The 22,731-nt window shown below is 46.8% G+C and overlaps 1 protein-coding gene across 10 annotated transcripts in view; it reads left to right on the forward strand.

Annotated features, from left to right (window-relative positions):
• clcn3 (chloride channel 3) overlaps positions 1-21,829 on the forward strand; it is a 40,008-nt gene extending 18,179 nt beyond the window's left edge. For 5 of the 10 annotated variants that reach the window (XM_035425380.1, XM_035425382.1, XM_035425388.1 and 2 more), the window contains 12 exons: positions 2,680-2,840; positions 5,392-5,491; positions 6,207-6,394; positions 7,725-7,847; positions 10,533-10,739; positions 11,200-11,280; positions 11,736-12,281; positions 12,581-12,767; positions 14,034-14,432; positions 14,980-15,196; positions 16,666-16,741; positions 19,517-21,829. In XM_035425380.1, coding sequence (XP_035281271.1) covers positions 2,680-2,840; positions 5,392-5,491; positions 6,207-6,394; positions 7,725-7,847; positions 10,533-10,739; positions 11,200-11,280; positions 11,736-12,281; positions 12,581-12,767; positions 14,034-14,432; positions 14,980-15,196; positions 16,666-16,741; positions 19,517-19,678 — 2,447 coding nt within the window. In that variant the 3' untranslated portion in view covers positions 19,679-21,829. Of the gene's footprint in view, positions 1-2,679; positions 2,841-5,391; positions 5,492-6,206; positions 6,395-7,724; positions 7,848-10,532; positions 10,740-11,199; positions 11,281-11,735; positions 12,282-12,580; positions 12,768-14,033; positions 14,433-14,979; positions 15,197-16,665; positions 16,742-18,018; positions 18,064-19,516 lie in introns of all 10 variants that reach the window. The other 5 variants (XM_035425385.1, XM_035425387.1, XM_035425386.1 and 2 more) reach the window with 4 other exon arrangements.
• The last annotated feature ends 902 nt before the right edge of the window (positions 21,830-22,731 follow it).

A 22,731-nucleotide genomic window follows, 5' to 3' on the forward strand; every position in this document is an offset into this window, starting at 1 on the left:
CTGGGCAACTGTGTCTATGTGGTGAATATGCAATAAAACAATAAACGGGTGAGTGCAGTTCCAGTTCAGAAATGCACACCAAAGGGACTTTGGTCTTCCTGCTGTGCCTGACCTGGAATGTCACCATAGCACATAAATTATGGCTCATGTCTGTCACGGTAATATCTCTGCTTAGTGTGTGCTCATTGGTGTTAAACCGACAGTATTTGATGGATATATGAGGGATATGTGTGTGTGTGTATGAAATGTGTGCATGAAGTATGCGTATGTTTCAGACAGGTTGTTCGGAGTTGTGTAAACCGATGTCTGGATCAGGTTTGTTTCCTGACTGCATGGTTCACAGATAATCTGAGTTCCTTTTTGTCACGTGACCTTGCAACTGAGTCGTATACAGGCTTAATTTTCCCATGATGCTTCTGTTCACCCCTGTCTAAGAATGCTTTGAAATGATAGGCGAAGTGAGACTAACCAGGCTGATCATTTTGCGTCATCTGACTTTAGTACTTTTGTCTTCAGCCGCCACCAACGCTGATCTGTGGTCTCAGAGTTACTGCTTTAATGTGCATGAACCATGAAGACTGCTGGTCCTCGTCTTCACAAATGAAATCTGTAAATTCTTTGCTGATGTGTTGTTTTAATACTTTTTTGCATTCACAAAAGTCTGGTAAATATTTTTTAATAATTCTTACAAAAATGTATGAAAGCCTGTGCCGAAATTGAGTATGGTTTCCCCTTTGGCGAAAGCCAGATTTTCAGTGGGCAGTCTTAACTGGGTGTTGGTTACGTAACAAAAACCTTAAGTACAGTGAAATTCTTTCTACATGTAATTTAAAAATGACGGTCTTGCCACTTTTGTGTGGGTACAGCAAGCTAAGTTGAAAATGCCTAATCATTGCCGCTTCTCTGGATACGGAGAAAGCAATACACCTTTTTTCTTTTCACAAAAAATGAAGAAACCTACAATAATTGGGTTTTGTTTTTGGAGCTAATAGGCACTATAATAACTGGTACAGTTAGTAGGCTATTTGTAGTGCCCATTGTCGACCCAGAACGTGGTGGATTGGTCTCATTGATGTGGACTGAAAGCATTGAGGAGAGCGGAAGAAGCCTGATTGGTCCAGTTGATATGATGTGGAGTACTTCTAGCATCCTCATTGTTGGGTTTCCTGTAGTCACTCCTGCTAAAGGCCTGTTTAGTTAGTCATATGACAAGAAAGTCACTCATTGGCTCTGATGATAAAAACTTGAAAGGCTGTACGACCTGCAGCGTGTCTGCTGTCACAGCTGTCTAGGACTGTTAACGAGCACCTTAATCAACTCACCTGAGGAACTTTCCCTCTGGATTATGCTCAGCTTCTCATTAGTACAGGAGTCTCGTTCTCAGGAGCGCTGTCATCAGTGATCTGATGATTATTATTCATCAGCAGTGGCTGAGGAGATGTCTGAACTCTGAAGTCCTTTGAGATGGAAGGCGTAATGATAGGAGGCGGGTTGGTTGTAGGCGTTGTGGCGACCTCCTTTTTAGCGCCGTTAACCCGCTTTTTGGTAAAGAGATGGAGGCTGATGAACGGCTCTACCTTTTGAGCAGGGGCTTCACTCAGAAAACAGGGCTGCTGTGCAGAAATGCCAGGGCCTGTGAATTTGGTCTCCAGTGGTGCACTTGAGTAGCAGTTACACTGGGCACTGCTGCTGAGTGGCAGTGTAGGATCATGGGAAGGGAACTGGGCTTGTAACCCAAAGGTTGCTGCCATTGGACGCTTGCGCAAGCTGCTTAACCTGAATTGATTTTGTTTCAGGCTATAAACAATGGATGCAATGTAAAAACGAAGTTGTGTAATAATGTAATGTGGTGTAGTCCAAGAGACTTTATAAGGATTTGAGACCTATTTTGCAACCGTTCAGAAAAACAGTATTGCAGGGTTGTAACTGCCAGTTTACCATTTCTGGTGAATTGGCAGAATGAACTGGGTTTTAAGAGAATGAAAAAGAAGTGAATTGCTGTTAATGAACGTGATATTCTGTGTAATCTGTTTTGGTGTTGCTTACTGATAACTTGATTCATTCTTTTGTAATCTTTGGGAGAATGCTGGCAGAGGCTGATAATGATTGCCTGGCTAAAAGTATTTGTGAAAAGACGCGTGAGAACATCAGGTCCCTGTGGATGAATTTACTGGGGAGGAAAATGCAATGTAACATTTTTTTTATCAGTGTGTCAATGTGGACCAGTGCAAAATGTCAGCGTGTCACTTTGGATCGGTGCAAAATGGCTGTGTGTCAGTGTGGATCGGTGCAAAATGGCTGTGTGTCAGTGTGGATCGGTGCAAAATGGCTGTGTGTCAGTGTGGATTGCTGCAAAATGATAATGTGTTAGTGGATCAGTGTACAAAATATGCTGGCATAAGAAGGTAAGCTGTGAATCTAAGCACTACATTCTCAACCTCCCTCTTCTGTGGCTCTTAAGGCTATGCTGTAGGTGATATGCTGAGTACTACAGTCAGCTTTTTGTGCTTAAGCCCTTTTTGTATACACGTCTGTAAGCTACTCTGGGTGTGAGTATTTGCCAAACTGTGTCAAATGGAAAGTTGGTCAGACGAGATGAGGATAGCTAAGCTGTTATGCTAACGATGCAAGCTGTGCTGCTCCCTCGTTGTAAACCAGGCCCCTCCGTCCCCTCTGTAGGGTCTAACTACGTCATGTCGAACGGGGGCAACGCAGCCAGCAGCTCCACCCACCTCCTGGACCTGCTGGACGAGCCCATCCCGGGTGTGGGCACCTATGACGACTTCCACACCATCGACTGGGTCCGCGAGAAATGCAAGGACCGGGAGCGCCACCGCAAGGTAGGAGAGCAGCAGGACCGGGGCTAGAACCGGGGCCAGAACCGGGGCCAGACTGGGACAACTGGGCATAAGCAAGGCCAGTCTGAGCCGTACCAAGCCAGGTCTCTGAGATGAGGCCACGCCGCCATACTTCAAGGATGAAAACAAGGAAATACTAGGATTTTGTCACTTATTAAACTGTAGATCAAAGGAGTTTTCTTTGGAGGGGAGGGGTATCCTCCCATGGTGCTGCTAAGGAGCCGTCCATTTTGTCGGTTTTGTTTTGGCCAAAAGTGCTGTCAGGTTGTCAGGCCTTTGGAGCGTGACTGATGAGGTACATTTCCTACTACCGTGTCATTGCGCTTGAGCCAGATTGGGTTTCGTTTGTGGTGTTTGACATTTGTAGCAGCCCGTGTTTCCTAGGAACACGGGCCTAGTGAGCATTTTAATTTGTAACATTAACAAAAGCAATATTTTGAAATTCTGTTCAGTTAGATTGACCTCCACTGTTGCATTCTGTTAGACAGGAGAGCCGAGCAGTGGTGCTAACGAATGAATGGACTGAATGGCCAAACTGGGGCTCTGCTCTCCCAGGGCAGCTGGTTGAGTGATGTAGGGCCCCACCGGTTAGAGCACCCCCTGCTGTAGGGACAAGGATTTTTAAAATGTTTATAACGAGGATGAACGTGAACCTCCACAGCTCATAGACCTTGTCACTTAGCCCTGTTTGCCTTGGCAGGAGAGTGCACTGGTGTGCGCTGCCAGGGGTTTGCATTTGGCTCTGTCGATCCCCATGCTGTTCTTCAAGCCTTTTATATACGCAACAGTCAAATAGACACAACTAGCATCTGCTAAGCGGCTCAGTGTAAAATGTAAGTGTGTGCAGAGAAAACGGGGGGGAGAGCACGGTGTGGTGGGGTTGGACCCTGCAGGCCCTCCAGTGGTGGGGCAGGTTAAAGTTCATTCATCCTTGTGCTCTCTCTCTCCCTCTTTCTCTCTCCTTCTCCCTTTCTCTCTCTCTCTCTCTCCCTCTCCCTCAATGTCTCTCTCTCTCTCTCTCTCTCTCTCTCTCTCTCTCTCTGGAATTGTTAGAACAGACAGACAGTGACTTGTACTCCTTAAGGGCTTTTTTTGTTGTTGTTGCCCCAGACACTTCGAATGCTAGGTGGTTGCAGGCACTTAGTGTTCTCATTGTATTAATTAAGACTAAAACAACAGCCCCTTTCCTAGCTGCAATTAGTGACCATGTGTTTATGAGGGGTATTTCTGGTTCTCTCGTGCTCCTCCTATGACAGTGGTTGTCTTGTGATGCTGCGCGAGGCCTCACCACAGAGCATTCGCAGAATGCACTGCTCGTATGGACATAGCCTCAGGGCTCGGTTAGCATTGGTGTCTGAAAAGGCCCACTGCTGTCCACTCACACACACATCGCACTTTCATATCTGGCCACTCTCACCTTGTGAGTGCTTAACACATTTTACAACTGGCTTTCAATTTCATGTACCGTTTTTCACAATTTTCCAATGATCACGTATCTCTGCTTTAGTGTTTAATATCGCTGAAAGGCAGTCTGTTTCACGCAGGCATCTTCAGTTAACCGCTTTTATTTGTATATTGTCTTTATTTCTTTACTTACAGGGACAGTATGCATTAATCCACATTACAGTGAATGTGCCAGTGTTAGCCAAACTGCTCATTTTCAACTGTTGTCCCTGGGTATGATGTTAGTTATCAGACGGCAAGCCCATTTTTTTTTCTGATTGAATCCATTTTTATTACCGAGTTGCGGATATTTACCGCAGTGCAGTCCTAGCTCAAAAAAGCATCTCTACATTCTCAGTATAAAAACCTGATCTGAAACTCATCTGCATGTAGTTATTTGCATTTCTCTGAAAGTCATGGGTATATAAATTGCCATTGCAGTTTGTGAGGCAGATCCTTGAGCAACGAGGCAGAACGCCACGCAGTTGTTTTCCACTTGCGTCAGAGCGATGTTCAGTTTTAGCCTCGTCGGTTCTGGGGAGTTCATTAGCCAGCCTGTACTGCACCAGGCAAGCCCGCTGGCTGGTTACCGCTGGCAGAGAGGATTGTGGGTAGTGATCCGCTTTCGAAGACTTCAGATCCGATCTGAGGGAGATGTTATTCCAGGAACTGGTCCCCCCAGCAGCTGCGAGAGAGAGAGAGAAACTCGTTCTTTGTTTTTCTCTGCAGTGCTCCCCCTTAACGAGCTTAAAGTTAATTGTGCATAGTGTTTCAGCCAGCCAGTGAGGGGAAGAAGCATTCAAACTGTCATTCAAATTCATAATTTAAAAAATCATGTTTCACCTGTTTTGGCATGCAATCAGACGCTCAACATTAGGTGTGATACTGTGTAGGTGTTTTATCTTTTCCGTATTACAACATAATGGGGAGGCTCAGCAAAACAGCCCAAGGCTGTGGAGTGGCAAGCCAACAAACAGAACGTCTGTGACGCCGCTCTTATGAAGCCATAGTGTAGCTTCATGAATGTGATCACGCCCCGGGTGGCGTGTGCGTGCCTGCATGCGTGTGAAAGTTCTCTCTGCGTCTTCAGATCAACAGCAAGAAGAAGGAGTCGGCCTGGGAGTTCACCAAGAGCCTGTACGATGCCTGGTCCGGCTGGCTGGTGGTTACGCTCACAGGGCTGGCCTCAGGTGAGGCCTTCTGGAACCTTCTACTCACACACTACTACAACATCTCTAAACTCATTTCCTACAACACGCGCTACTACATCTTTGCACAGTCACTATTTAAAATACACAGCACCCAACATCTCTACAGTACACACATCTCAAAACATTGAATGCTTACTGTACACACTACTTTGACTCTGTACACTTACCACTGACAACGTTGTTTATAATAACAGGTGGAGGGCAGCCAGTTTACAGTGAACGCTCACCACTGTACTCTTGGCCATTAACCTGGTCTTCTTTACGACAAACTGTTCTCCGTTAAGCTTTACCCCCTACCCTGTTAGGTCTTCAGTGGCATATAATCAAATAGATTAAGATACCTGGCAATACAACATTCCCCCCTGCTTTCTATAATTTATGGCTTAATGCTCTTAAATGAATCTAGGCCCAGGCTCACAAGTTCTACAGGCGGTGTCTATGTAATGGAGGCACTGTTTCGCTGCTTGACTGCCAGCTTCTCACAGATTTAGGTCATCCTCCTTAAATTACAAATGAATTCAGGGCTCCTTAAGGCTCTGGTGAGCGCTCACTGATTGAGGACAGGTTGAGTTTACCAGAGCAACTAAGAGCGTGCTCGCCACCCCCATCACCCACAGGGCCTCTGGCTGTGGTGAAAGGCACACTGCCCCCTGCAGGTCTGTCCTGATGTTTTCCTCTCCACCCCCGTGACTAGGTGCCCTGGCAGGTCTCATTGACATCGCGGCCGATTGGATGAACGATCTGAAAGAGGGCGTGTGCCTCAGTGCCATGTGGTTCAACCATGAGCAGTGCTGCTGGGGGTCCAACGAGACCACCTTCGCCGAGCGGGACAAGTGTCCGCAGTGGAAGACCTGGGCGGAGCTGATTTTGGGGCAGGCCGAGGTGAGGGTTTGCTCCCTGTACCCTGTTGATATACCCTCTACCTGCCCATTGCCCCCTACCTAACCACTTTTCATCTTCATAAAGGTCCAGGAAACTGAAATTTGTGAATTCACATTTTGATGTGTTGTTTTAATACTGTTTTGCATTCACAAACTCCAGAGAAATATTTTGAAATGATTCTTGCAAAACACATATAAAAGCCAGTGCTGATACTGGTTTGCTTTCCCTCATGGCCGAACGCCAAGCCCTTCAGTGGGCAGAGTTGACTGGGTGTTAGTTGTGTAACAAAAACATTAAGTCCAGTGGACTCTTTTCTACATGTAATATGTAAATGACGCTCTTGCCACTTTTGTGCAAGCTAAATTTAAAAATGGATGCGGATAAAGCAATATGCTTTTTTCTTTTCACAAAAATGAAGATCTACAAAAAATGGGTTTAATATCTGGGGCCCATGGGCACTGCATCATAACCCACACAGTTAGTATTTGCACTGCTCATTTTTGCCTGGAACTTGTCGCATAACGCACTGGATCGGTAAGTAGGCCTACCATTAGCTAATTAAGTAGCTTTGAAGCTTATACATGCGGAATCAGAGACTTTCTTTATTCGGGTGTAATGTCCGGAGATTGAGACTGCTATAGAGCCAAATGTTAGTGTACAGTATCTCAGTGTTACATCGTTATTACTCTTTGAATGATCTTCAGGTTTAACTATATGATTGTAAAGCCTAGTTTATGTTGCTTTCTTTCGCTTTGTCTTGTGTAAGGTTTCTGCTCTAACCGGCTCTGACCTAGCCTCTTTACATATGACGTGGCTTACAGATATGAATGTTAATGAGCGCAGGATACACGCCCACCCTGTCCTTATCTGCTGAACAGGTCACAATAATCAAATAGTGTTTATTACAACTGCAGGGTGGCAGTGTAGTGTAATGGGTAAGGAGCTGGTCTTGTAACGTAAAGGTCACAGGTTCGATTCCCATGAGCGAGGTGCTTCACCTGCATTGCTTCAGTATACTCTATATCCAGCTGTATACATGGATGCAATGTAAATGCTATGTAAAGTGTTGTGTAAGTCACTGGATAAGAGCGTCTGCTAAATGCCTGTAATGTAATGTGATGTAATTGAATGGCTATAATTAGGTTAAAACTCTAAATAAATATTAAGAAGATAATCAGACGTCACGTCTGGGGAATGTCCCTACGATTTGAATCCTGTTGCCTGGGCCTTTAACCACAGTCTACTCCCCAAATACCGCCATTCCTGAATACCTGTCCCTTTGGCCTGCTGTCTGAACGTGGCTCTAACTCTGATTGGTGCTGCTCCGCAGGGTCCCGGGTCCTACATAATGAACTACTTCATGTACACGTACTGGGCCCTGTCCTTCGCCTTCCTGGCCGTGTGTCTGGTCAAGGTGTTCGCGCCCTACGCCTGCGGCTCCGGAATTCCTGAGGTAAGAGCGCTAGCAGCTTAAAATGTTGCTAACAGCTTGGGGGTGGGGGAGAGGGACAGGTTTGTGTGTTCAGCACTGGCTGAAGGGTCGTGCTTTGGGGAGGCCTAGGCTAGGTGAGTTCTGTTCACGTTTGAACTTTGTAAGGCAATCCTATGTCAGCGTTTACAATCTGATAATGGCCAATTCTGGTATTCTCTTGAAAAGAGAAATTCTCTCCTGAGACAGTGGTGGTAATTGCCGCAGGGGATGATAGGAGTACAACGGAAAAACAGTCAGGTCGCCCATCCTGCTTCCAGTTAGCACCCTGGAGACTTCATTGGTTACCCACATGGTATGGTCATGTGATACACCTAAGTCTAGCTGCAATTGCCTTAAAAGTGCCATTTTGAAATCTGGAAACACTAAAGCTAACATTACTTGTTAGCTTTAATATTAGTTAGCATAACATTACGTACTTCCAGAGCCTGACCTGTTCAGTGTTAGTGTTACATTGGCCATGACCCGAGCATGACCAGTCTAATGTTGTCACAGCATCGGTTGTACCCAGAGGCTGACTTTAGTAGCATCAGTGTGACATTGTTTATACAGAGCCTGACCTGTGTAACAGCCTATAATGTGAGTTTTCACTCAGTCTCTTGCAGTGCTGATAATCACTGACGTGGAGTCCTGCAGTGAGATAATGCAGTATGCAGTCTCAATAAGGAATGATGGGACATTTACTGAGCCTGGCTGTCGCCCAGATAAACGTCGATGTCCCTTCGCCCTTCCTGTCGTAGTTTTTGATGCGGTCTCTGTCTCTGCCTGAATTACGGCCCTCAGCGTGAGGCCCGGGGGACAGGTCTGTGAGCGCTGTTTCCCCCCCCCCCCCCTCCCCCCGTCTCTCCCTGGGTCCCGCTGGGACAAAGTCTTGTGCTTTCATCATTCTCAAACGGCCACTTCAGGCCATGGTGTTCCTCTCCCTGACTTTTGCTCATGCGGTCCACGTGGTGAGAACGCAGCGAGTTCTGAAACTCCAGAAGATTACTTGCAGGGTTCCCACGTGTACTGGAAAACCTGGAATTTTTTTATGCAGTTTTCCAGTCGTGGAAATGGCCTAAATGTCCTGGAAAACAATTAGTTGTCCTGGAAAATATCTTTAGTGTAACGTTATCCAAATCCACCAGTACCCCGGTCTGTGATTGCAATAACCCCCCCACCCCCCTTTTACCCCAGGCTGTGATTGCAATCTCCACCAGTACATGGTCACAAAATGTCCTGGAACTGTTTGGGCAAATAATGTTTTGAAAACAGTTGGGACCCTGACTCAGCACTTAATAATGGGAGCAGGAGACCACTGTATGTTGGAAGTGTATTTCCTGTGAAAAGATAAATAGATAAATGAATCTGATCGCTCTGTCCATTAAAGCACCACTGTTGTTGATCATGAATTACATTATTGTGGTTTAGATCTTTACACAGTTACTGTCTGTGTGACAGCGCTACTGTGGTTAATATCTATTAATGACAGCATGACTGTGGTTGATCTCTGATTGACAGTCTTATTATAGTTGATATATCAGCTTGATTGCCTTTTTGTGTTATTGTGATGTCTTTGAATGACATAATTGGTTTGGTTCATATCATTGATTGCCAACGTTACTGTTTTTGATATCTGCACAACAGCGCGCTACTGTGCTTCACATCTCAGTGACAACATTGTGGTCATTGATATCTCTAAGACACAATGCAGTTGTGTCTTAACAGCGTAGCATGAGAGAATTCAGTTCGCTCCTGTCCCAGTTGCCCCTCCTGTTAAAAAGACGATTGATCTCTTTTTCCTATTCTGAGGGTTGTGATACCATTGCTGTATTTAAAAGAGAGACCCACTCTGTCTTGGAGCTCAAAGGTGTTGACGACCAAGCACATCACATTTAATTAGATATCACTGGTCCTGTAACCAGCCATGGAACTGTGAACCTATTGCTATGTTTGGCAGAGAGAGGCCTGTTGTGCTGTACGGCACAGTGTGCTATACGATCCGGTGCCTTGGCAAAGTTAAAGTTGTACAGTAGTGATCGTAGTTGTACGGAGTGCTCTTGCTCCAGGAGCAGGGAGAATAGTAGTTTATGTGCGACTGGCAATGACTCTGCTTCTCGGACTGATGAAACGCATCCAGGACTCATTGTGCTGAGCGCAGTAATTTGCCTGCCTCATAGTGACAGCTCACAGTATGGAGCCAAAATGGCTGTATACGAGGTGTGCTGGAGTGGATTAATGTGTATTACTGCAATGCAGGAGGCTTCTCTTTTGGCTTATTTTCACTACTAAAAGCTTATATTTCTGTATTCTTCCAGTGATAGTAGATTAGCAGACATTCATCCACATCAAACAATAGTTTTGTCTGTCAGTATAAATGCAAAGCAGCACACGTTTGTTCTTTCTCACAAATATACATTAAATAGCAAATAATATCTTGATCTTACGACTGTCTTTTTGCAGAGAGTCATCATTTGCACAGAAAGAACGTGGGGTTTGATTATTTGAATTTCATTCTGAGAGCTGGAGACTATTTTTATTTATTTCAGTAATTAAATGGTGCAAAGTTATGAAATAGAAAGTGTGAGTCTCACGGTGACTGTTCATTCCAATGGGGTTTACCAGACGCCCACGTGCGCTGATGGGCTACGTCCTCTCTGCCTCCCCCAGATCAAGACCATCCTGAGCGGGTTCATCATCCGGGGTTACCTGGGCAAGTGGACCCTGATGATAAAGACCATCACCCTGGTGCTGGCGGTGGCGTCCGGGCTGAGCCTGGGGAAGGAGGGGCCGCTGGTGCACGTGGCCTGCTGCTGCGGCAACATCTTCTCCTACCTCTTCCCCAAGTACAGCAAGAACGAGGCCAAGAAGAGAGAGGTACGTACCGTACCGTACCGTACCGTACCGAACTGCGCTGTCCCGTGCTGAACCCCCTGCTGCTGGACTCACACAACTCGGGGATCCAGAGAGAGGGAAGAACAGGGTTTCAAAAACACTCTTTTAACCGCTCAGGAATATTCTACTTCCATTCCAGGCAAAATGAAGATCTGCATTTCAACTGGAACCTTAAAAAGGAAGTTGTTTATTGGTTCTTCGTGTTCATCCGCTACGGATTTTTATTTATCTCACTATTTGTTTTACCTGTAGGATTTTGACTGCAGTCCAGCGGCCGGCTAGCCGTGTTCTATTGACATAATTGTGTTTACTTTAAGGCTGTGATCGATTTACAGCCGTAGTTTATCAGTGCTGCGGTGACCTGTCTGCTGTTATGAGGGAATGTAGCTGCAGTTTATGAGCGCAGTACTGACCCGTGTCTGTGTTTTTCCATCCTGTTCAGGTGCTGTCTGCGGCATCGGCGGCTGGCGTGTCTGTGGCCTTCGGTGCTCCTATAGGAGGGGTACTCTTCAGTTTGGAGGAGGTGCGTTTCACTCACGATAGTCAAATTACACTTTTCTCATAAATACAAGTGAAGCTTTGTGCAGCTGTCTGTATGTATTTGTGTATATGAATTCATTATTTTTTTAACATACTTTTTCATTGATTTTCAACAATGTTACTTATAGCATCCCACACAAACAAAGGATTACTGAGTTAGCTGCTTAACTGCGCTGAGTAAAACCTGGAACAGCTCTTTTTACATAAGTCCATGTTCCACAGTTGGGAGTGCTACGGGTTTTGCTCAGTGCAGTTGCCCAGCTAACTCAGTAATCCTGCTTTGTGAAACAGGGCCATATAAACCAAACAAAGCCCATAATTATGCAAATCATAAATGAATGTGTGTGTGATTTGTGCCTGTGATTTCTGAACCCCGTGCCTGTGTTTTCTGTACCCTGTGCCTGTGTTTTCTGAACCCCGTGCCTGTGTTTTCTGCAGGTCAGCTACTACTTTCCCCTGAAGACTCTGTGGCGGTCCTTCTTCGCCGCCCTGGTGGCCGCCTTCGTGCTGCGCTCCATCAACCCGTTCGGGAACAGCCGGCTGGTGCTGTTCTACGTGGAGTACCACACGCCCTGGTACCTGTTCGAGCTCTTCCCCTTCATCCTGCTGGGCGTGTTCGGGGGCCTGTGGGGGGCCTTCTTCATCCGCGCCAACATCGCCTGGTGCCGCCGGCGCAAGTCCACGCGCTTCGGCAAGTACCCGGTGCTGGAGGTGATGGTCGTGGCCGCCATCACCGCCCTGGTGGCCTTCCCCAACCCCTACACGCGGCAGAACACCAGCGAGCTGATCAAGGAGCTGTTCACCGACTGCGGCCCGCTGGAGTCCTCCCAGCTCTGCCAGTACCGCAGCCAGATGAACGGCAGCAAGGCCTCCTGGGACGTCCACGACCGGCCCGCCGGGCCCGGGGTCTACTCCGCCATGTGGCAGCTGTGCCTGGCGCTCATCTTCAAAATCATAATGACCATCTTCACCTTCGGGCTCAAGGTGAGGGAGGGGCAGGCCAGGGAGGGGTTAGTGACAGCTAGGACTGGTGGAACGAGGTCTTACGATTTCAGAATGGAAGGAGCCAGGTGTACACTCTGTGACTCCCTGATTTGAACCAATCGTAGGGCTTTATGCTTCATATGAATCTGTGATTGAAATCACACAGTAGCTTCACCTCAACCAATAATGAATCACACAGAACAACAGACAGCAAAGCTACTGGCTAATGGTTTGGTTTCAGAAATCATATAAAAGGGTTCAATTAAAATTTGTATTTGGGTTTGCCCCGTCCCCTCCAGGTCCCGTCAGGCCTCTTCATCCCCAGCATGGCGATTGGGGCGATCGCGGGGCGCATCGTGGGCATCGCCGTGGAGCAGCTGGCCTACCACCACCACGACTGGTTCCTGTTCAAGGAGTGGTGCGAGGTGGGGGCCGACTGCATCACCCCCGGCCTGTACGCCATGGTGGGGGCCGCCGCCTGTCTGGGTGAGTCCCCACCCCCCGATGCCCGTCTCTCTCTCTCCCTCCGCCTGTCCGTCTGTCTGTCTGTCTCTCTCCCTCCGCCTGTCCGTCTGTCTGTCTGTCTCTCTCCCTCCGCCTGTCCGTCTGTCTGTCTCTCTCCCTCAGCTCTGTCCTTCTGTCTGTCTCTCTCCCTCCGCCTGTCCGTCTGTCTGTCTCTCTCCCTCAGCTCTGTCCTTCTGTCTGTCTCTCTCCCTCAGCTCTGTCCGTCTGTCTGTCTCTCTCCCTCCGCCTGTCCGTCTGTCTGTCTCTCTCCCTCAGCTCTGTCTGTCTGTCTGTCTCTCTCCCTCAGCTCTGTCCTTCTGTCTGTCTCTCTCCCCCAGCTCTGTTTGTCTGTGCCGTTACATCCCTCTGTCCCTGCAGGGAAACCCTACAAAAACTTTGTGCCATTTTAAACAAAACTATCAAAGATAAAGTTGCTCTGCATGTTCCCAGATGTTTATAATCCAAAAGAAGTTTTATGAAATGTTACATTGGAATGTGACTGTTTAATGCACTCTGATGATTATTTGTCAGAAAGGAACACAACAATGTTTCCGTCTGCAGATCGTGGGGAACGTGCTGAACTCAAGGAAAGATAATTCGGAAACAAATTTAAACCTGAAATGTGTAGTGTCGGCCTTTTACATTTGCATCATCTGGCAGATACGCTCACCCGGAGCGACTTGCAGAAGTGCTTTGAATTTTAGTTCAAGATTGCTTCACATCCACTTAGCAAGTAAAAAACTCAAGTCAAATAACCTCTGTTCACACACGTCTAAAGGAGGAGTTTACTCTACCACACAATAAGGAGTGTCATGTATATATATACTATACAGAGGAAGATGGAAGGAAAAAGACAGTAAATAATGTGTGGCAAATTATTTGCTGATGAACTGATACTTTGCAGTTACTTTAAGTCTGCAGTTCCTTACTGTCTGCTATAACTAATGTTGTGAGGGTGGAGCTACAATGACATGTCAGTCATTCATTGGTGTGAACCTATCGGTAGATTTTGCCTTTTACAGCAAAACAGAGTGATTGGTTAAAATATGTGATTCACTGATTCCGTTGCTTCATTCCCCGGTCAATAGCACATACAGAGCAGTCTGGCCACCTGCTCATTCTCCCTTAGAGGTGGAAAGTATAGCATTGAACCCACAGCGCCCCCTGCTGTTTAAAGCCATTCCGCATGCTGGGCTGCGGAGACCCACCCAGGTACTGGGACGGTGACGGATGGCTGTGGCTCCACAGGTGGGGTGACCCGTATGACCGTGTCCCTGGTGGTCATCGTGTTCGAGCTGACGGGCGGCCTGGAGTACATTGTGCCGCTGATGGCGGCGGTGATGACCAGCAAGTGGGTGGGCGACGCCTTCGGGCGCGAGGGCATCTACGAGGCGCACATCCGCCTCAACGGCTACCCCTTCCTGGACGCCAAGGAGGAGTTCACGCACACCACGCTGGCGTCGGAGGTGATGCGGCCGCGGCAGACCGACCCGCCGCTGGCTGTGCTGACGCAGGACGACCTGACGGTGGAGGACCTGCAGGCCGTCATCAACGACACCAGCTACAACGGCTTCCCCGTCATCGTCTCCAAGGAGTCCCAGCGGCTGGTGGGCTTCGCCCTGCGCAGGGACATCACCATCGCTATCGGTGAGGAAGGCTCTTCCGCTCTGGATCTCTCTCTAACCCCCTCTCTCTCTCTGTCCCTCTATCTCCCTTTCTCTCTCTCTCTCTCTCTCTCTCTCTCTCTTCCTCTCCCTCTGCTTCTCTGTCTCCTCCCAGTCTTCTCTCCCTTTGTTTCTCACAATTATGTCCTTTTCCTCTACTTCTTGCACTTACCTCTGTCTTCCTCTACTTCTCTCTAACTACCTCTCTGCCTCTCATTGTTGTCTTTTCAACTTTCTCTTCTTTTTCTCCTTTTCTATCCTTCCTCTTATTCTCTGTTTCCTGCCTCTGCTTCCTTCCTTTCTATGTACTCACGCTTCCTACCACTTTCTTTTCTGTTCTTTTCTATCTCTCTGATTGGTCGTGACGTCTTCTCTTACCTCTGAAAGCCTAAAGCTGCCTCTGCACTGATGTAATTGGGTCAATGTGACTGGGGTGGCGAGGTCAGGAAGCAAAATAATGCAAACAAAAAAATCTCTCTCTCTCTCTCTCTCATTCCCCTCCCCCTCTCTCTCCTTCTCTCGGTGTGCAGAGAACGCTCGGCGCAAGCAGGAGGGCATCATGCGTAACTCGCGGGTGTACTTTACCCAGCATGCCCCCACCCTCCCCGCCGACAGCCCCCGCCCCCTCAAACTGCGCAGCATCCTGGACATGAGCCCCTTCACCGTCACTGACCACACCCCCATGGAGATCGTGGTGGACATCTTCCGCAAGCTGGGACTGCGCCAGTGCCTGGTCACTCACAACGGGTAAGACAGGGGGAGGGTCTGGGGGCGGGGTTACAGGGGTTGGGGAGGGGTCCTGGGGAAGGAGGGAGGGTGGAGGCTGCATGGGGGATTGATGGTGGAGGGGCTGGGGTCAGAGATTGGGAAAGGGGCCCCTCCTGGATCCCAGAGACCGCCCTTCCAGCAGTACTAATGGTCCGGAGAACACCCCCCCCCCCACACCTCGCACCCCCACGCCCGCTTGAGCTCGCTCTCCTGCTGCCTGGGTAACAGCACCGTGGCGTCGGCATGCTGCCAGTGGGCTGTGTCCCTTTAACACGCATGGCTTCAGCTGTCTACCCGCTCCACACCACACCGCTAGTGCAGGCTGGGGACAGGGGAGGGCACCAGATCCTGCTATGAGTGCCGTTTTCCCATGGCTGTCCAACTGTGGGCCTAGTTCCCCTGGGGCAGACTTCCTCACGCCAAGCTGGTAATGCAGCTAGTTTCAACTGGGAAGGTCTACAATGAGAACTGTCAGTGGCAAAAAATATGAGTTTTGCTCACCAATAGAAAAATTTGGATTGTTATCCCACTGCTGACTCGTTGAAGGCAAACCAAATTGTCACAAGTCGTGTGAAATGGGGGGGGGGAAGTCACTTTTCACTGTCTGCTTCCTGTTTGCGCAGAAATGATTGCAGTGATTGGCCAAAGTTACACTCAGGGAAGCAGCTGGTCTATTTTTGCAGCTCCCTCTGTGCTGATCATTTGCTCAGCACTGCAATAATTCAAAGTCTCTCTAAGGAGTTTCCGCCCCCTGCTGTATGAAACCGGAATTGCAGTACAGAGCCAAATGGTGTGACACTGCTCCGTAGCAGCATTTTGGTTCGTATAGTAAGTAGGTGGAGAACATTTGAGTATTCAAATGACTGGAAAAGCAGATCCATCCATTGAGCAGATAATTTTGTGTCCGTGAAGGAATGTTTTGATCAAGATTAGACTGAAGTGACAAGGGAGACCAGCGTTCTCTGCAGGACAGTATTTTAGTTATTTTATGATTTATATTGCATTTGTTTTGGTTCATTCTGTTTTAGTTCACTCACATATATTTTCTTGCTTTGACTAGTTTTTGTCGCACCACGCCCATTCAGAATTTCAGTTTGAAGTGTAAATATTATAAAACCTCATTCTTCAGTAATTTTCCTATTCGAAAGCATGCACCAAATCAACAGGGATGTTCATTCAAACAGGCACAGTCAAACAGCTGCAGCTGCCAGTTTTAATTGTAGACACATTTATACGTGAAGTAACTGAAATCTGAAAAATATTTCGGAAACATTTCACACCCCATTTCAGTAGCCGTATGATCAGTGTTGTTAATTATTGTGTTTATTTAATCATTTAATCATTTCTGTTCGCATTTGTTCGTTTTTGTTTTGTTTTTGCACGTTAAATATGATTTTGCCTGTTTTGTTTGTTCAGTGCTGTCCTCAGAGTAATGGTGTGTGTTGCAGGATTGTGTTGGGAATCATCACTAAGAAGAATATATTAGAGCATCTGGAGGACTTAAAGCAGCACGTGGAGCCCCTGGTGATTAGCCCCACCCCCTCTGTCTTTTAGATTCTGCCTCTCAGGAGGGATGCATGAAACCTGTGTGAAAAGCTCTGCAGGCCCCGCCCCCTCCCCCATATAATAGGACCCTCTTGAAAATGAGATACTACATCTCAAGGGGCTATCCTTTCAATACAATTCAAATACACATAAAAAATATTAATTAAAAAAAACAAATTCGGATTTTACTGATCGCTCTATGCTGGTGCCCCCTTAAGCTGGCCAGTTTTTCAGTAATGCTTTTTTTCCCCATTATGACATAACCATCACCTGGAACAATTTGGACTTCGTCTTTTTGTGAGGATACTACAACCATGTCTCGGTCTGGATTGGATCCCCCATAAAAATTAAGTTACCAAAAAAACGCCACAGTGTGGCGTACTTGTGCCCCCAACCATAAAAAATTCAAAAGTAAAAGTTAACCTCCATATTAGCAACCTCAATGAGACCAGTGGGGAGCCGGATTCATGAAATGTCAGATTAACTGGTAAAAATGTAAATAACCCTGGTAGCCGACACAATTTCAAAATGGGAATTTGAAAAACGGAATTAATTCAACAAACAGTTTCGTTCCCGTTTTTACAGTGTGCTGAACACAGACTGTCAATCACATACTGCAAGGGAGGTTCAGCAGTCCTAACTTGCACTAAGACTGCAAGTATGGACGTGCTGTTAATGTACTGCACTTATCTAAAAGGCTGCACTTCACAGCTAGAAATAAAAATTAACATTTAAATGGGGGAATTTGATAATCCTGTATGTCGCTTATACAGAAAGTAGTTATGCAGGAATTCACTGTAGTCCTCAAGGGAAAAAATTTAAATAAATGATTTTTACCAAATCCAGTATGGCTTATTAAAGGTCTACGTTACACCATCAGGAACTGCGATATGTAATTAAATTCCCTTATTACTGCTCAAGCAAAAATGAGGCTGTACTAGTTCTGTGCAGTACCAGTGTACTATATGTGTAACCACTAGGGGGTTACACATATTATAACTGCATATGAGGTTCCCATGTGGTCCTCCTGTATAATCTTACCCATGTGTGAGCGTGTATGCATCTATGTATGTAGCTGATATGCTTATGTCATTTGATGTGGCTTCATAAACAAGCAGCCCAGATAGCCACACACGCATTTTTTTTTTTTTTAACTCTCATCTGTTAATGCAATTCTGACAAGTAATTCCTGCTTCTTTTGTTTTCTTCCTTGCTTCCCCCCGAACCCCCATGGGGTCCGCGTCTACCTGCGGCAGATCGATGACGCCTGACCGGAAGCGTAGCGCCACCTTAACCGATCGGCACGTAACCCTGTTAGCACAGCGTTGTGGAGGTTGCAGTAGGCTAGCCGCGCAGCGGAGCCTGCGTTAGCCTCCGTTAGCGAGCGAGCGCGGGGCCGTAGGTGTTGCTGTGGGCAGCGTGTGCAGTGACCGTAGCCGCAGTAGACTTAGCTGCACTCCCTCTCCCTGTGTTTGACCTTTCACAAGCGTTTCATGCCTCCTGCTTTAGCCCCAACCCCCCACTAAACCTCACCCTCTTATCCAGCTGTTCGTCTGACCCAAAAAATCACCCTCTCTCTGTCCCGTTTACACCACTCTCTCTCCCCTTGGCCTTACCCTGTGTCCACTGAGCTGAATCTTCCAACGTTTTCATGACAGAACTCAACAGCGTAAAACTTAAATTAAAAACCTTTTGAGTGAGGAAAAAACCCTTGAGGCACCCCAAATACTTGAACGCTCGCACCTCCTGTGGTGCACTGTACCTACATCAACTACTTTATGCAGATATGGGGGAGGACTTCATAACAATGCGCTCTTGAATATGCATGAAAACTGAAATGGGTGGATGTGGTAGTGGTGTCTTGAATCCAGGTTTCTGGGTGACAAGTAAGTGTTTAGGTGGGGAATTCATGTCTCGTTTTCACTGATCTTACGTTTCTGAATGTGAGTCCGTTCACTGTTCCTTGTGATCTCCCATCTGTTCCTAATACACATCTCTTCTGGTTACTCACAGCTCTTCTGACGCCTTTCCTCCAGCGACATTGTTTTTTTTTGTTGGCACCTGCAACCTTTCACGCCCCCAGCGAGGACTCATTTTGTGCGGCTCATATTTTCTGAGATTTCCACATCTGGGAGTACAAGAGATGTTATGTTTGTAGGCTGCGGCGACCCACCATTCAGATTTTGTACAGGATCTGTGTCGTCTGCTATTTAAAAAATGTACTGGCGCGCTGGCTGCTTTCTTAAAGCTCCTCGTCCCAGTGTAAGCCCGTACGGCGGATTGGACGGTAACGGCCTGCAGCGTCTGGTCACTGCTGAGAAAACAAGCTCACGTCGATGTGACAGTGGCCCAGAGAGCAGCCCCCCCCCCCCCCCCCCCCCCCTTAGTTATAAAACATCTCTGGGCAATAGTCTGATCTAGGATCAGGTCTCCACATCCATATCACAGCCTTAACTGTTATGAGCCAAAATGCAAGACTGATCCTAAAGCAGCTCTGCTTCTCTGAGGTTCTATATGAATTCAGGCCCAGAAGCCTCTCTAGCTTGATTTCCTAGCTCAGGAGCTTGTAGACCTTGTTCTTCCCCTTTCCCTTATTTACCCCAGAGCCACGCTGTTGCACGTGCCAACAAAAAGACCATGTTCTCCCTCGCTGTGCCCCACAGCACACTTCCGTTCTCTCCTTTAACCGCCCGCTCTCTCTCTCCCCCTTTCTCTCTCTCTCTCTCTCTCTGTCTGTCTCTCTCCACCCTGCAGGCGCCTCCTTGGTATTATCACAAAAAAAGATATCCTCCGTCATATGGCCCAAATGGCAAACCTCGATCCCGAGTCCATAATGTTCAACTGATCACCGCCTTCCGGGATGGCGACGAGGAGAGCGAGGAGGAGGTCCACTTGCTGAATGGAGACGCTCTCTGACCCGGGCTCCGCCCCCCGACACCGAAACGGACACACCTGTAGAAGCCCCTTAGACCAGGGAGAGTCGCTGCACCTCCGACGTCGGTCGCCGAAGTGAGGGGATGGACAAATTGAGGAGTGCGCATCCGCCCCCTTCCCCCACCCCCCGCCACCACTAACCACCCACCACCACCACCGCACTCTCCTCCACCACCCTTGACCATGGACTGAGTGGACTGAACTGCAGGATTGCTTGCCAGGAACAACAGTGTAGTGGGGTGTAAGGTTGAACTGCTCAGAGGGTCTGGGCCATCTTTGTTAAAAGACTGGAGGGTGCTGAGCCCTTCCTCTCCAGCCACCCACCCCCCCCACCCCCCCACCCCCCCACCCCAAAACAAAAAACAGCATTGTTTACCTACGAGTCACATCTCACAAAGCATTGACATTCCATTCCAGGTCACCATAGTAACCCTGGGACACTTACCCCTCCCCTGTTCCCATCAGTCAAAGCTGCCCGTTCTCACGTTGAGATACTCTTCTTACAATACATGGATAATACAAAGGAAGAGCGCTTTGAAATGTGTGTGTGCGTGTGCACGTGTATGTGTGTGCACGTGTGAGTGTGTAAATACACAAGTATTTACACCTTATTTGTTGTAATTAGATGAAGGAACAAAAAAAAATAAACTAATTCTAGTAAAATGTTTTTTAAAAAACCATCGAATGTTGTACAGGAGTTGGTCTGGTACCGTGTGTGCGTGGGGTGGGTGGGGGTGTGCTAGAGCCCTTGTTATGAGCCAGGTGGCTGTGATTGGACAGGCAAGCGTGGCGGTCAGTGACCGTGTGATCGCTGCGGTGAGGACGGGTCCCACTCTAGCAGTGAAGGTGTGGATCTGGTGGATGTGTGCAAGTCATAGTTCAGTTCTTCTGAGTACTCTTACTGAGTCTCTTTCTTTTCTTTTTCAGCTACTTCTGTTGCTTCTACTACATTTAGAGGTATTGGTGTGCGTGCGTGTGTAAATGTGTGTATGTGTATATGTATGTATATATACACACGCATATACATACATTATGTAATCAAATGAGTACCTGTTCTTACTGCATACTTAAAAAACGGAAAATACTGGAATATTGCACTCCCCCCAATATGGAGGTTTGTGAAATCGAGTAATGTGCAGGAGGATGTATGAGGATAAAGTGATGATGAGGTAGAGGAGATGGATGGATGGATGAATGGATGGAGGGATGGCGGGAGGGAGGATGATGCTGCTTCACAGGGAATACTGGAAAACCTTATTTTTGTAGTTCTCTTTTTTTCTTTCTTTCCTGAAGTTCTTTCAGAGATCGTGAGAACAGTGTCTGTGATTGTGCTTGTCCCAGCTGAGGCTTTTGATTTTTTGGAGCCGCACCCCCACGCCCCCCCCACCCCCCATACCCATTTATCCCGCTGCTCAAACCATGACAGTGAACTTCCTAAGTTGCTGCTTCTCCCACAACTTTAGAAATGACATTTGTAAAGGGCATAACTAACTTGATGCACCACACCCCCTTCCCCCAGCCACTACATTTCTGAAAGAAATAAAGGAAAGTTACAGATGAATACAATCCACAGCTGTTGTCCAAATGCCAGTGAAGTGGGTTCAGATAATATTGGCAGTGTAACTGAGCATTCTGAGACAGTTAAGGGCTCCACTGGATACCTTATGCTCAGATGGTGAACAGACCACCATGGTTAAATCTGCAGTTGGCTTATATCCTGCCTCCTGGCCTTCCATGGTTGGCAGTATTTCTCACCTACTTGTGCAAGCCAACCCGAGTCTTTTTTCCTCCCTTACTTTTGTTTCCATGGCAACCTTAGCATAGCACCTTACCTGCTAATGAAAGCTAGCGTGTGCGTGGTGGGGAAAATCGGTGTTGTTCTGCGTTCTTTCTTTAACAGTGACTGTGTTCTGCTGTCGGTTAATGAAGAATGCATCGTCTTTGTTAACCTGTGGTGTTGCCTAACACTAATTAATACTGATCTTGATGTTTTTCCTTTTTTATTTATATTAGTGTTAGAGCTGTACATTATGAAGAATTTTACGTATGATTATATTGATGGTTTGACTGTACATTTAAAACAAATGATGTAAAATTAAAATTTTGTTTTAAATTAAACCAGTCATGCTGGTTTTTGCAGTTGTGATGCACGGACTCCAGGGTAATTAAAGTGCAAATGAGGATCTCACAGTGGAGTGGTCACCTTACCTGTACAGTGGAACCACACAACATGCACATTATTGCAATAACATACATCATTGAGTCTGAATACTAATAGTTTTTGTAATTACTCTTCATTATTGGTATACCTGTTAGGCTGTCGCTATTGTTTTATCAGTATGACAGTCCCTGAGCTTACCATTTTGAGCAAACTGTAGCCTCTCAGACACCATTAGGTGTCAGGAATAGTCACATGGAAGCCGTGGTTTTGACATACAGGATCCAATTTCAAAATGGTCTAATTATTGTTGGCAAGCATATTTTTATCCCATTAAATATTATAATATCCTCAGTGCTAGTGGCTAAAACAAAGAAAGATGGTCATTAAGCATATCCACTATCCAAATATTTACCAGCACCTTCCTACTTCCTATGTTGCCTCATTATAGCTGATTTTACCCTGCCCAATTAGCAAGCTTAAGCAAAGCCCTGTTTACTGTATGAGTACTGCAGATCACTCTCTTTACAGTATATTAACTACTTCACTGCCTCTTAATACTATTTGAGGTCCAGGAAACAAATATCTGTGAATTTTTGGCTAATCTGTTGTTTTAATATTTTTTTGCATTCACAAATGACCCTGAAATATTTTTAAAGTATTCTTGCAACAAAACAAAACAAAAAAATGTAGAAAACCCTGTGCTGAGTTTGGCTCGCTTTACCCCGTGGGTAAATGTCTGGTTTTCAGTGTTAACTGGGTACAATGTACGTAACTAAAATGCTACGACCACTAAAATCCTTTCTTCTTGTAATATGTAAATGATGCTCTTGCCCCTTTTGGGAGGAAACAAATCAGTGCCTTCTATGGATGCAGA

The sequence above is a fragment of the Anguilla anguilla genome, chromosome 7 (genome assembly GCF_013347855.1).
Source record: "Anguilla anguilla isolate fAngAng1 chromosome 7, fAngAng1.pri, whole genome shotgun sequence".
Taxonomy (NCBI): domain Eukaryota; kingdom Metazoa; phylum Chordata; class Actinopteri; order Anguilliformes; family Anguillidae; genus Anguilla; species Anguilla anguilla.